This window comes from Rhinolophus hipposideros (genome assembly GCF_964194185.1).
Source record: "Rhinolophus hipposideros genome assembly, chromosome: 4".
NCBI classification, from domain to species: Eukaryota; Metazoa; Chordata; class Mammalia; order Chiroptera; family Rhinolophidae; genus Rhinolophus; species Rhinolophus hipposideros.
This window is the reverse complement of record NC_138050.1, coordinates 62,609,659-62,625,345: the sequence shown is the minus strand read 5'-3', so window position 1 is coordinate 62,625,345 and position 15,687 is coordinate 62,609,659. Positions and strand designations below refer to the sequence as shown.

The window sequence follows — 15,687 nt, the reverse complement described above, 5'->3', positions numbered from 1 at the left end:
AATTTTAAATGGCTCATTCTTTTTCCCCTCCCTAAATTCACACTGTCTAAATATTTTAGCTATAGAATACATTGTTTTATCTAAAGGGCAAGTCTTCCTCCTTCTTGCTTTTTGTTCTTTTCTGGAAACTTCTTAGCCTATTCTTTTGTTCATTTTCCTGATTAACTTTATAAGCACTGGTCTTGTAACAGGTGTTTATTGGCTGCCCTCATGAGGCAGGCACTCGCCCAATTGCTTGGTAACCTGTGTGAGGGGCCATCAGTGTGGCAGGTGCCCAATGTCATTGAATTCTCCCCAGTGTGTTAGGAACAGGAGCGGATTCATGGATAGTTTAGAACATTTTCCTTCTAAACACTATAGGGAAATAAATGTAACAAAAATAAACTTGGGATCTTTGATTCCTGGGCAGTTTTATGGAAGTCTTTGTTGAGATACTCACCAGAGGGTACTCATACTCCTTCCTTACTTGGTCACTGGGGTAAGTTCCATTAAATTTTCCTCTACGCAGTTCTTAGGCCTAAAGAATAAATCGTGATGGAAGAGAAAGTACCACTTGCAATGCATGGGTTACTGCACTCTTGTGGACTTCCACATTTATTTTTGTTTTAGCCCCTTTCTGATGAAAAACTTTAAGGAAGTTACTTCATGAGACACCATCACCCCATTCTTGTGGGAACCCTGAGACGTTTACCAAATAGTTAAGTAGTCACGAGTAGGAAAACCAATATGGTAGGATATGTCAGCCCCTCCTCTCAGTGGTGTAAACCACACTGGGGTTTTTGATGAGTGTATTTTTACATGGCTGACTTATAGGCATGGGCAGAGTTGTTGGGTTTGCTGCCTTTTTCTTCCCCCTGTCCCCACTCCTGCATCTACCTTCAGATGATTCTGTGTAACCAGCTCACATGACAGGCCATGTGAGACCTGTGGTTAGTGTCTTCATTATGTAAAATGTGCATTATTTTTACTCAGGTAAAATTCATGTAACATAAAATTCACCATTTTAACTATTTTAAAATGTACAGTTATTGACTTCCAGTACATTCACATTGTTGTACAGTCATCACCAACAACTATCTTAATTCCAGAACATTTTTGTCATCCCCAAAACAAAGCTAGTACTCATTAAGTTGTTGCTCTCCATTCCCTCCTTCTTCCTGCCCCTGATGACCACTAATCTTCTCTGTGTTTCTATTGATTTTTAAATTGTGGACATTGCATGTAAATGGAATCATGCAATGTATGACTTTTTGTGACTGGTTTCTTTCACTTAGCACAATGTTTTCAAGGTTCCTCCATGTTGTTGCATGTATCAGTACTTCGTTCCTTCTATGGCTGAAAAATATTCTGTTGTAAGGATATACCACATTTTGTTTATCCATTCATTTGTTGATGGATATTTGGGTTGTTTCCAATTTGGGGTTATTATGATAATGCCACTATGAATATTCAGGTTTTTGTTTCAACATTTGTTTTCCAGTTCTCTTGGGTATATAACTAGGAATGGATTTGTTGGGTCATATGGTAATTCTGTGTTTAACTTTTTGAGGAAGCAAAAAAAATACACGTGAGGTACTAAAAACTAATAGTGAAAATCCCTTTAGACCATGGACCATGATATAAAGATATCATGTTTCTTTGTTATATATTAGAAAACGTTTTTTTTTTCTTTAGAGTCAGGCAGACCTGGGTTCAAATCTACTAATTAGCTGTGACCTTGGGCAAGTCATTGAACCTTCTTCAGCCTATTTTTCACCTAGGGCATGCAGATAACTAATTGCCTCAGGCTTACTGTAAGCATTCACTGAGATGGTATTACACAGAAAGTGCTTTTTTTAGCACAGTGCCTGGCATAAAGTAATCAACAAATACTGTAATAATTATTTTAGGATAATACACTCACCAGAGCTGGATTGCTATTCATTGCCACAGAGATGGCTGTATATACTTCGTTCCAACCAAATAGGTGAATGATCCAAAAGGAAACATCTTAAAGTTTGGTGTTTTATTTTATCTTTGCCATAGATGTTTTGCATTTTTGCTTTTAGGTTAATGTATTGTCTATTATTGTCAAATTTTGTAACATCCCTGTTTTCTAAAGGGGAAGGACCTGTTGCTGAGAAATTATTATATTTTTAACCATCCATTTGATCACTGCTTGGGTTCTTCATATATGAACCACTTCCTGGCTCCACTCACAGAGTGGCCAGAAGAGTGCAAGTGACTTGCTTCTTTTCAGTGCATAAGGATTTAATGAAACTTTTTACAGAATTAGTTACTAGTCAAACAAAAATTATTTTTCCAATTCATAAACTAGATTTTTTTTAAAATTTAAAATTCCCATGAACAGATCATTCAGAAATTACCAGTTAATATTTTGATAGATGCTTTTTAAAAAAATCCAGGTATTTATATACTAGTTTTTAAAAAGGATTATATTTTATTTGATTTATTGACTAAACTATTTAATTATGTAGAACTATTTTGCACTTACTATTCAGGAACGTCTTTCCAAGGCATGAAGTATGTTTCTACAACCTATTTCTTACAATTGAATATTATTTTATTTTATGGGGAGAACATAATTTATCCATTTTCCTATTGGACATTCATGGTGTTTCTTTTTTGCTATCATAAACAATGCTGTGATGAGCATCTTTGTAGCAAAATTTTTGTGCACATCCATGATAATTACTTTGGGCTAAATTCCTAGTTGTAGATTTTTTTTTAATCAGAGGATTTGTATATATATTTTAAATTTTTTGAACAGTTCAGCATTTAATAAATACTCACCACTCGGTGTGACACTCTCCCAAGACTGCAGTCGTTTATATCTCCATTTATAATTGCATTTATTTTTGTTACACAGGGCACCGCTTTGATATGTGTTATTACTGTTTGTGACTACGTGTCTTTTACTTATAATCTACCAGGCAGGTGAATATCCCTTTGGACAGTGGAATTGTATGGCAGTGCATCACAGAAAGCAGTTTTATCTGTGGTCAGATTTTCAGGGTTTGAGTTTGGTTCTGCCCCTCCCTAACCATTATTTCAGACACCTGTTTCTTACACAACATTTCAGTGTTTTCAGACTCACATTTATTCCATCTATTTCTACAGTCTTGTTTGGTGTAAACCAGTCTGGTTATTAAAGCTTATTTCTCTGTTCCTCCCATGGGGTTTCTTTTCTATTGCCACTCTAGATTATTGAGGGATGATGGGAAAAAATGCTTTCCTGTTTCTTCCCTGGGTTCTGAGATACATTTACAAGGCTTCTTAGAAAATCCTGTGGGATCAAGCAGTTCTCAAAAATATCTATCACTCATGGTGGTGGCCAACTGATAATGAATTTTTTTTATTGAATCTCCCTCCCTGTTTCATTCCCTATCTTTTTCACTCTTGCTCCCTGGGATCACATTCCAAAATAAACTACCTGTGTGTAAGCCTTTGTGTCAGCCTTTACTTTCAGTAGAACCCAGGCTAAGATATTTTGTGATTGGACAGGTAATTTAAGTCCTTCAGTTGCAGTTTTCTCATATGTGTACATCTGGAGAAGGTGTGCCCACCTCCTGTAGTTCATTCATTCACCAAATACTAAAGCATTACTGTGTGCCAGGTGCAGTCCTGGGTGTGGGCATACAGCAGTCAGCAAGACAAACAAGGATCTTACCTTCATAGAGTTTACATTCTGATGAGGGAGACAGACACAGAAGTAAACAGAGAAGTATTTCAAATAGTAAAAAATGCTATGAAATCAACAGGATGATGTGCTCCAGAGCAATGAAGTCATGAGAGGAAGCCCCTCTGAGACGCTATTGGAAGTGAGGTCTGAATGATCAGGATAAGCTGGATGTGGGAAGACCATTTTGGGTAGAGGGAGTAGCAGGTGGAAAGGCCCTGAGGTGAGTGTCAGGAGCAAGGTAGTACATATAAAGTACTGTGTATGGTCTTTTGCACTGGGTAAGTGCTCAGGAAATCTTGGATAATATTAATAGTTAAAAGTTTATAAAATAGTTAAAAGATTAAATCGAAGGGGTAGCCTATCATTAACTACGCAGCAGTAAGTGGCCAGTTTTACCTCATGAATTGACAAAAACTGGCTTCATAAAATAAGCAGATAATTGTGCAGGATATGAATAGACTTAGATGATACATTTTTCTTTATCGATATGGTGAATTACACTGATTGATTTGCTTTGCATTCCCAATTACACTTCCCTTGGTCATGATGTATTATCCCTTTTATGTATAGCTGGATTCAATTTGCTAATATTTTGTTGAGAATTTTGCATCTGTGTTACTAGGAGATATTGGTCTGTTGTTTTCTTTTAATGTCTTTGTCTGCTTTTGGTATCGGTGTAATGTTGGCTTAATAAATTGAATTGGGAAGTGTACGTTCCTTGTCTGTGTGGTGGAAGAGTTTGTGTAGAATTGGTATTCTCTACCCTTAAATGCTTCGTAGAATTCTCCAGTGAAGCCATCAGGCCTGGAATTTTCTTTGTTGGAAGACTTTTAACTATGAATTCAATTTCTTCATTTCTATAGGACTAATCAAGTTATCTGTTTCTTTTGGAGTGAGCTTTGGTAGATTGTATATCTTTCAAGGAATTGATCTATTTCATCTAAGTTGTCAAATTTATGTGCAAAATGTTTCTAATATTCTCTTATTATCCTTTTAAAATAATGTATTTGTGATAAAAAGTACATACATAAAATTAACACTCTAACCATTTTAAGTGTACAGTTCAGTGGCATTAAGTATATTTCACAATGTTGTGCAAACCCTTATTATCCTATTAATGTTTGTGGCATCTGTAGAAATGTCCCTTCCTTTTTTCCTGGTACTGGTATTGTATCTTCTCTTTTGTTCCAGATCAGTCCTGCTAGCGGTGTATTAATTTTATTGATCTTCTCCGAGAATCATCCTTAGTTTCATTGATTTTTCTGTTACATTTTGGTTTTTTATTTCATTGATTTCTGCTCTTATCTTTATTTCTTTCCATCTGCTTTCTTAGAGTTTAATTTGCTCTTTTTCTAATTTTTAAAAGCTTGTAGCCTACATCGTCATTTGAGACCTTTTCTCTTCCTATATAAGCACTTAATACTACAAATTTCCCTCTAAGCACTGCTTTTTTTGCAGCCCACAAATTTTGATTAGTTGTACTTTCACTTTTCAATCTATTTAACATATATTCTAATTTCCCCTGTGACTCCCTTTTTGACCCAGATGTTATTTATAAATATTTTGTTTAATTTTCAAATATTTGGGGAATTTTTCATCCATCTTCTGTTGATTTCTAGTTTAATTCTATTGTAGTCATGGACATAACTTTGTATGATTTAAATTCCCTTAAATTTATTGAGGTGTGTTTTATGGCTCAGAATATGGTCTACCATGGGTCTACCTTCCATATGCACTTGAAAAAAATAAAATTTGCTGTTGTTGGATAGAATGTTTTATAAATGTCAATCAGGTCAAATAAATTGATATTGTTTTTCAAGTCTTCTATATTCTTAGTGATTGCCATAACAACGTATCGCAGACTGAGTGGCTTAAACAACAGAAATTAATTTTCTCGCAGGACTGGAGGCTGGCAGTTCAAGATGCAGGTGTTGGCAAGTTTGGTTTTCACTGAGGCCTCTCTTGAGTTGCAGATAGCGATTTTCTCCCTGTGTGTTCACATGGTCTTTCCTCTATATATGTACATTCCTGGTATCTCTTCTTCTTCTAAAACAGACTGGATTAGGGCCGCACCTTTATGACCATTTAACCTTAATTACCTTGTTAAAAGACATATTTCCAAATACAGTCACATTGGGGGGTTAGTACTTCAGAATATGAATCCTGGGGAGATGCAAGTCAGTCCATAACTCTGATTTTCTGTCTACTTGTATCATCGATTACTTAAAGAGGAGTGCTGACATCTCCAGCGGTAACTGTGGAATTATCTGTTGTTTCTCTTCAGTTCTACCAGTTTTCACATAGGTTTTGGGGAGCTGAATTTTGCTCATCCTAAGAGGAGGATTTAAAGCTGGAATTATCTGATTTAAGTTATCAGATCTATATTTTTAGGAGTTTGTTTACTCCTGGACAGAATTAAAATGGTTGTATAAATAGGGTTAGTTATTAATTCAGTATTTTATTTATTTTTAGTCTTTGTTTTTAATTGTAAAATACACATAACAAATTTTATCATCTTGACAATTTTTAAGTGTATAGTTCAGTGGCATGAAGTACATTCACATTGTTGTGTATCTATTTCTAGAACTCTTTTCATCTTGCAAAACTGAAACTTTATACCCATTAAACAGCTCCTCATTCCTCCTTCCCCCAGCCTCTAGCAACCACCATTCTACTTCCTGTCTCGATGAATTTGACTACTTAGGTACCTCATATAAGTGTACTCATATAGTATTTATCTGTTTGTGTTTGGTTTATTTCACCCAGCATAATGTCCAAAAGATTATCCATGTTGTAGCATGTGTCAGAATTTCCTTCCTTTTTAAGGGTGACTAAATATTCCATTGTGTGTATGTACCACATTTTATTTATTCACCCATCCATTGATGGACGCTTGGGTTTCTCCCACCATTATTTACTGAGTACCTCTTATACACCAGTCACTTTTCATTAAACACTGAATGACTGCCTTTATGGGCCTGATCCTGTGATAGGCATGGGGAATACTGTAGCAGTAAACATACCAAAGTCGCTGCCTTCAAGAAGCTTATATTTTAGTGGGGACTGAGGGTGGGAAGGTGGACAGTACACAAAGAAACATATTTCTTGATTCTAAATTGTAATTTTTTTTTAACATTTTATTGTTTATAAAATTGGGGTGTATCTTACAATTAATGACATATTAGAATTATATTTGTCAGTGTTTCTTTTTTAATGACATCTAAAATAATGGTATCTAATCATAGAGTTGATGAATCACTAGCTAGTAAGTCAGTTGTTGACAAGTGCTATAAAAAAAATAAACCAGAACAAAGGGGATAGAGTATTACATGGGATATTCACAAATAAGGTGACATTTGAGCAGAGCACATGTTCAGATGAGATGATATTTTTTCAGTGTGACTTCCTGCCTGAAGGATGCAGTGTGTAGGTTCACATTCTGCCACAAACTCACTGTGGACTAGTAGCAGCTTGTGAGCTGGTTACTTTGAGTAGTGCTGGGATAGAGGGTAGAGTCCTGGCAGGTGGAGGTAGAGATGGGGGTTTTGGGGATTTTGCAAGCTGGGCTCAGATCTTGTAGGCATGGTAAGGGCAAAGTGACATAATTTGCCATCTTAGTAACTGGCAACAGTTCTTTCAGTTGCTCAGAACAAAAACTTTGGAGTCATCCTGGACATCTCCATTTGCCTGTATTCTATGCCCAGTGAGCCAGCCAGCCAGCAAATCCTGCCTGCTGAACCTTCAAAACATCTCCCAATTCTGAGCATCCTCACAACGCCTACCTAAACCACACCAGTCCCGGCCATCGTCACCTTGTGCTTGGATTATCGTGATAACTTCCTTACTTGTCTCCCTTCTTTACTCGCTTTCTTGTGATCTCAGTTTAGCAAGTAAAGTGATGCTTTGAAAATATATCTGATCATGTGATGCCTCTCCTTAAACCCCTCAAAAGCATCCCGTCACTCTCAGAGGAAAGGTTAAAGTCCTTATGATGGCCTGTGGGGCTCTGCACTATTTGCTCTTTGACCTGATACCCTGTCTGCCTTGTGCTTGTCCTGCTTTTGGATGCCTTGGTGGCCTTACTGTTTCTTGATCATGTTGAACATGTTCCTGTCTCGAAACATTTGTACTTGATTTTCCCTCTGCCACAAATACGGTTTCCCCAGGTTATCCGCAAGGCCGACCTCCTCACGTTTCCGCTCAAATCTCACCTTATCAGAAGGGCCTTCTAACCACCTTTTGTAAATTAGCACCCTTTTTTTCCTACTAGCACTATGTTTTCCACTAAACCAGGATAAGCTAAGTTATGCTGCATTAGCACACAACTCCAAGCTATCAGGGGCCTGAAACGACAAGGTTTCTTTCTCACCGAAAGTGTCCGTCCGTCGCGAGTCACCTGGGAGGTCTCCTCCACACGGTCTTTACTCCAGGATCTGGCTGCTAGTACAGCTACTGTCTTGAGCATCAGCAGAGGGAAAGAACACTCATTGGCTCTTCAGGTACCTGCGTGGAAGTGATGTCTGTCACATCGACTTGGGCAAAGCAACTTGTTTCCAAACCTCACTTCCGTTAGAGACAGGGATGGGTGCATCATGTCTCCTGAAATCCATGTGAATGACTTTGCCAACACTCTTTACCCTGCTTGTTCTTTTTATAGCATTTATTTGCATCTGACATAATACGTATTTACCTCGCTCTGTGTATTTTCTTTTCTCTCCTGTCTAGACTGTAAGCGTCACAAGGGGAGGGATCTTGTTCATCAGTTATTGCTGTATGGCCAAGGATAATGCCTGGTCAATAGTAGGTGCTTATTAATTTTAGAGAATGATTGAGGATACTAAATCAAGTCATGCATTTATTCATTTGGTGACATGTAAGCCAAGGCGGGGTGTGCAGCAGGGAGCTTTGAGGAGAGAGGAGCAGATGGTATCAAATAAGAAACTGGAGAGCAGACTTACTACAGAAAAGCAGTAGAATTGCTGGTCAGTGGAGAGTGTCAGTTTGAGATCTGAGACCATAAACCTACAGTGAAATCTTGCATGGAGCTCAGCTGTGTGATTTTCTCCAGTAATGTTGAGCTGCTCCGGAGCTGGCCTGGAAGAGGCAGGAATGAATGATGGGACCTATTTCACTAGGAGAGGTGGAAGCCCGAATTGGACGAGGACACATGATTCTAGCTGCCCCTTCAAGGTGCACTTCCATCACCCCTGCTCCATCTTTGGTCCTGTCAGAATACTAAAGGAGCTTACCTTGAACCAAGAAACCCATTCTCCTGGAGTGGGGTGACTGTGGTGGTAGAAGCGGTTTTCCCTATACTCATTCTTTATTTCATTTGCTTCTCATAGCACTTTCGAGGTAGCTTTTCTCATCATCATTGTATAGGTGAGGAGAACGGGAGCTTAAATTGCTCTGATAGAATTTAGGTTGGTTAAGCTCACAGCCCCGGTGCCCTGCCATGCTTTTCCGGTGTACTTATTATATCTCTTATATTTACTGAGGCAGCAGAGCTCCCTTATCTGCGGATGGGGAGCTCTGTCAGCTTTTGGATTCCCTGGAGCCTTAAAGACAGTATGCAACCACTTTGCTAATGGTCCCAATTTAGATGTTGCAAGACCTTACCAGAGAGGAAACAGTTGGGCTATTTTTACATACTTAAGCAAGAGCAATAACCACATTACCAACTGTAACTAGTAAATTCGCTCCCAGGGAGTTTCGTATGAACACACTTGAAGTGTACCTCACACGTTCTGAGGATGTCTCCATCAGTGATACTTTTCTGTGGTCTTGCCTGTTGATAATCTGAATGTTTCATGGGTGCCAGGGTCTGTGCTAGGCTTTATTGCCAATAGAGCGAGGAGAAGGCAGGCGGCCTCCCTTCAGGAATCTTCAATATAGCCAGGGAGGCAAAACAGGTACAAAACCCTGAATAATCGAGTACTGCCTAGAAAAAAAGCGTGCAGAGTGGGGAAAGGCCTCTCCGGCTAAAATGCTTCACTGACATAGGTGATAATACTGTGATAACTTTGTACGGTGCCAGGTGGGGTACTAGACTTATTGGGGGGATCACTTCGTAAGTTATATAACTGTCTAACCACTACACTATACACTTGAAACTAATACAATATTGAATGTCAACTGTAGTTGAAAAATAAGTAAAATAAAAACAAATTAAAATGCTTCACTGAGATGCGTGGAGTGAAGTGGAAATTGAGCTGTAATTAGCAGGCTGCATAACATTTAGACAAGGCTCTCAGTGGAAAACTGAGTTGGCTCAGTCGTACTCGCGGTGGCAATCTCAGAAGGCCACTGCCGGCAGCAATGCCTGCACCTTCCACCATGTTTGAAGTTTCTGAATGTGTTTATGTATGTGGAGCCCCTGCATGCTTAGAAGCTAACTGGTCAATTTGATAGAAAACATATTCTTCTGTCTATTGAGTTACACTTCCATGACCATTTCCTAAAATGTACTCTAGGGAAGTTACTGGCAGTAAACTTGGTTTGGTCTCATATACGAACAGTGCAGCCCCTGCCAGTGAATTCCCGTTGTATTCCAGTGCCCTTTGGTAACTTACCTCTGCAGGTAGATGTTTTGAAATATATGTTAATGAGAACTAAATTCCAGAGTGTGTGAGGTTAGTCTTCATTCTGATTTTAAAAAAAGGGAGTTCTCTTGCTTTTACTCATACGTTTTTGAAAATCTTAGGAACGATCATTCTGAAAGTGTTTTTCTTTTCCCCTCCAGACAAGGCACCTCTGTCTAAAAGTCTTCTGCTGGTCCCTAGTGCTCTGTCCCTTTTGCTGGCCCTGGCCCTGCCACACTGTCAGAGGTTCTTCGCGTATGACCTCCAGTCAGTCAAAGACGACTTCCAGGTAAGCGCTGCTTCACTGCCCTTTGGCAGGAGACAAGGCAGGTTCTTCTCTTCATTTGCCTTTTCCTTCTACTTTTAGTCCCGCAAAGCCTCTACATGTGTAAGAAATACTGTTCATCATCAATATTTCACGAACAAGGAAGGTTTCCTGTTTTATTTATTGATATTTTCAATATCAAAGCAGGTTATAATGAAGCAGTTGCAGTACTAGGCACATCTCTGTCCAGTTTCTTTTTACTCATGGAAATGCAATTTCTAATTTCAAGAGGATTAAAAACAATGTTAAATCTGTGTTTTAGTGATTCATATGCACACTTCATATTTTCAAAAACCTGCGTCGGTTTGCATATCGGTTGGATGGTGTAAGCTCTTTCAGCTCTAACAGATTGTGAATCTTTCATAGCGGCGGTTAAACCACGTAGGAAATTTCTCTTGGACTTTTGCTGCTGGGAAGAGCAAAACTCTATGGTTTTCAAGATTTACGGGCTGATCTCATTGAAAATGCTGCTACTGGGTCTTGTCTGGGAGCTGGAGTGTCAGTGCAAATTATGGTGTATAACCTGCTGCCTTTTCTTTGCTAAATACTTGATTAGCAATTTTAAGCACAGTAATCCTCTTGAATACTGACACCTTTGCTTCGTAATGATGTATTAATAATAATACCATGCTTCAATCGGCTTCCCAAATTCTTGTGAAGGTCTTTCAGTTATTTATCCATACTACCGCTTTTTGTCAGAAAATAGTGTAGCTTTCTATATATTATTCAAGTTGCTCTAATGCAATGGTTCTCAACATGACTGCACCGTAGAATCACTGGGATAAACTTAAATATATATATATATATATACATATATATATATATGTATATATATATATATATATATATGTATGTATGCATTGATATACTTTTTAAAAAGATCCCCAGGGGATTCTAGCACACAGCCAGTCCTGAGTCCAGCTCTAAGGGACTGTAAGGGCCATCTGGCCCTGACTTGGTACCTTCCTGATTTGAGGGTTAATTTGGTTAATCTGGCTAAGTAGGCAAGCATCCCCTTCTGCTGCACCACTTTATGGGCATCTGTGTCCTGAAGATGGAGAGGAAAATCACCCTTCAGTCCAGGGATGTGAGTAGCCACACTTTCCTGCTGAAGTCACCTAAGAAGCTACACTTTGCTTTTATAAGAGCTGCTATAGAGATTTGAAGTTTCAGTTCTGCCTTGGAAAATCTAAACATACACATACATAGGAACATGATACTGTAGGACACAAGTGTACATTAAATCCTTGGGGTGTGATAAGTGAAGTAGGGACCAGTTTCGGATGGGATAGCCCTGGAGAGCCTTAGTGATGATTTGATCAAAGGAAGGGATGACAATTAGCAGTAGAGAGAAGGGTATTTTACTTCACAAAGCAGACTGAGGAATGCTGTATAGGAGGCATGGTTGGAGACTAGTGCAAGCTTAGATTGGATGAGGACAGGAGGGGCACTTGATGAAGGGCTTTGTTTTGCAAGTGTGGAATCTCCCGGATTTGGGCACTTGAGGCAGAGACCCTGCGTCTGGTGTTCTTCAGGTTGAAATGCAGAAATAGTGCTTTGCCGAATGCGATCCCGTGATTAATTGCCACAGGGAACACGCACCTTATAGTAATACCCAACGATTTGTTCTTGTCCCAAGGTCAAGTTTCTGTGTCCTTGAGCATAGTTACAAGCCACAGATTAACTTAAAGTGTAGCTTCTAGTTTTATTTGTCATTAACTGAAACAACAACAACAACATGGGGCCCTATAAATCCAATTTGTTAGTTTTACTCATTGTAAAGTCTTAATTTCCTTAATCCTCCAGGTTTTCCTGGTGGCTCTCAGGGCTCGGCTTTGAGTAGAATAATTCTTTTAGAGTTTTAAATATGGAAATAGAAGACTTGGGGCTGATTTTTGCAGTTTCTGCATCTCTGTTGTGCTACAAAGATGACACTCATCATCTTATGTTTGTGAAGTACTAGACAGTTTATAAAGTGCTCTCCTGTATACTTACATCTCGTTTGATCATACTGATGATAGTATATGCTGGCCGAAAGTTTCAGTGTGTTTCTGGTAAAGAGTCATGGAATTTCTGAGGGAGAAAAGAGATTTCGTTTAGAGCTGTCCCCTGTGTTCCACATGTGTGCCCAGGATGGTCATTGGTAACTGATCATGGTGCTGTTTCTCCTTGAACCCAGCTCTGTCTGACCTGAGCACAGATTTATAGGCAGCTATCCCAACTTCAGTCAGATTGGCCCAGGCAATGAACTCTAGTGGTCATCCCTAATATTTTGGAGTACACTGGTGATAAAGACTGTCTGGTGGCTTGCTTGGAGCTGAGACAGATGTGAAATGTTTTGACTGTTGGTATGGTATGTTTTCTCATTTGTATCCTTGTTATTTCTGTTGATAAGAACACAGGTTATATGACCTTAAACAAGTAAAATACTTTATCTGTGCCTCTTCTCCTTATTTTAAGATAGAGTTAATTTTACTGATGTTCATAGCAGCCTTATTCACAATAGTGAAAAGGTAGAAACAATCCAAATGTCCATTAACAGAAGAATGGATTTTAAAAATGTAGTATAGACATACAGTGGAATATTATTTAGCCACTGAAGGTAATGAAGTTCTAATTCATGCGTAAACATGAACCTTGAAGACATTATGCGAACTAAAATAAGCCAGACACAAAAGGACAAATATTGTATGATTTCACTTATATGAGGCACTTAGAATAATCAAATTCTTAGAGATGTAAATAGAATAATGGTTACCAGGGGCTGAGGGGAGGGGAGAATGGGGAGTTATTGTTTAATGAGTACAGAGTTTCTGCTTAGAATCCTGAAAAAGTTCTGGAAATAGTGGTGATGGGGGTACAACATTGTAAATGATCTTAATGCCATTGAATTATACATTTAAAAATAGTTAAAACGATAAATTTTATTTTGTGTATATTTTACCAATATAAAAACAATACAAAAAAAGAGAGAGGGTTAATATTTGTCTTACCTCTTTTATAAGGTAATTGTAAGGGGAGATAATATCGAAATGTTTTGCAAATGTTATTGGGATTATCTTAAAAAACCTGGAAAATTGTAAGACTCAAAATAGGCCTTTGAGTAGCTCTTTCTTCTTTGTATATCCCCTTATATGTTTTTCACGCAACCAGAAATTGATTTAAATAAACTTTGTTAAATTATTTAAAAATTTTGAACCCAATAATATTTAGCAGCAGTTGCCATAAATTGTCGTGTACATGGTTGCTATCAAGTAGGTTGATAATTAACATTAAAATCAGAAATGTATATTACTGAGTTTATCCTGAATTGCCTTTCAGTTACAACTGTTTTATTTGTAGCATAAAACTGAACATCTGTTAGCTTTTCATTCCAAATTATGTATATAATTTTATTTTTATTGTACTAAGCATAGTCCTAAATTTTTTTACAGGAAATTTCCTGTTGTCTTAATGAGAATACATTTTCTTACTATAATAAGCAAACAAAATTTCAGTACCCATTGTGCCATTATATGGAAGGAATTTTTAGTATGAGAGAGTTGAGCTCACGTCTTAGGGAAAACACATATGTAGTTTTCCTTTAGTGTGTACATTATTAATTTGCTTAGATTATAAAACATAAACAGTATAAAGCAAATGTAATAAATTTGCTAAGGAAGCTACCTGAACAAATCTTACTCTTATTTATTGTTCTTTTTTAAATCCCCATCTAGATTTGGAGGCTACTATGTGGAAGAATAATTTGCCTTGATTTGAAAGATACTTTCTGCAGTAGTCTGCTTATTTATAATTTTAGGATATTTGAAAGAAGATATGGAAGCAGAAAATTTGCAGTAAGTTTTTATGTAGTTTCCCTTTGCTATTAGGTTATAGAAAAACACTTTTTTTGTTTATTGTATTTAAATAGTTTTATTTTGTTATTAATAATTATCTTTTAATTACATGATTTTCTGCCTGAATTGGAACATGGACATTAACCAAAGAAAAATTTAAAATTTAACCCACTAGTATGATAAAATAATGATGATGATAATACATAATATCAGGTGTGAGTGGGTAATGAAAATTTTAATTTGGAATTTGACTTGAATAAAATTCTAATTATTTTGCTTAATGGTTTGTGTGTTACTTTTTAAAAATAAATCGTGCTATAAATATCCTCTCTTCAACATGCTTAGAAATAATGGAAGTTATTGCATTTGGCCAGTATAATTATAGTCCCTCATTTTGAAAGTTTGTTCTAATAAAAACAAACTTTTAAAAATATATGTATACCTGAGCTGGTTCTAATTAAATAAATGTTGGTGTATTTTTGGAAGACTCCCTATATAACATTCTTTCTATTTTGTTTTTAGTCCTTTTTGCTGGGTTCCTGGGTTTTGTCAGCCTTGGTTGACTTCATCCTGGTTGAAGCTGTCTGGTATTCCTTTGGTATCACCGCATCCAGGAATTTGCCTTCTGGATTGTAAGTAGCTCTCAAAGATGAGCTTAATTTATCACTACTTAAATCTGATTTGAAGCGTTTATTGTACATGGAAGTCAGTAAAAGAATATTACAGTTTTAGGTAGTGAACTTGGTTTTATGTCTAAAAATATCCAGTGGATAATTACATTTTCATTATGTTCTTGAAACAATTTATTTTACATTAACTTTTTTTCAGTTTTGAAATCCCATATTTTAGAGAATTTTTAATGAATTTCTTGTTCTGATTCTGAAGATTGAATTTTGTGTGGTTTTATAGTGAAATTTTGTCTTTGTAATTTTGTGAATTAAATACAAAAATACAAAATTTAATTAGATGAAAAAACAAAATTAATTTATCTAAAGTTAAGTTTCTGAAGAATGATATTTTTAAAACTTGATGTCGTTTATGTAGCTCTACCAAAGGTAAAACAAAGTCAATATATAGATTACAACTTTGTAGTCAACCTGCTATAGCCAACCTAACTCAGATTGTATACGCTGTCATATTGTGTTGACACTTCTTTAGTTTATGAAATATCTAGTATCTTGGACCAGAGTTGTTAGCACATATAAGTGACCTTAAAGCATCTCTGATTTAAGTATCTGATACTGTATTTGGGAGATACTTTGA

At 37.1% G+C, this 15,687-nt stretch overlaps 1 protein-coding gene across 2 annotated transcripts in view; it reads left to right on the top strand.

The window, feature by feature from the left end:
* The window catches only part of UBAC2 (UBA domain containing 2), a 163,697-nt gene that overhangs the window by 15,241 nt on the left and 132,769 nt on the right, over positions 1-15,687 (top strand). For both annotated transcript variants that reach the window (XM_081046498.1, XM_081046497.1), the window contains exons 2-4: positions 10,425-10,552; positions 14,305-14,424; positions 14,947-15,056. In XM_081046498.1, the coding sequence (XP_080902624.1) occupies positions 10,425-10,552; positions 14,305-14,424; positions 14,947-15,056 (358 nt within the window). The remainder of the gene's footprint in view (positions 1-10,424; positions 10,553-14,304; positions 14,425-14,946; positions 15,057-15,687) is intronic.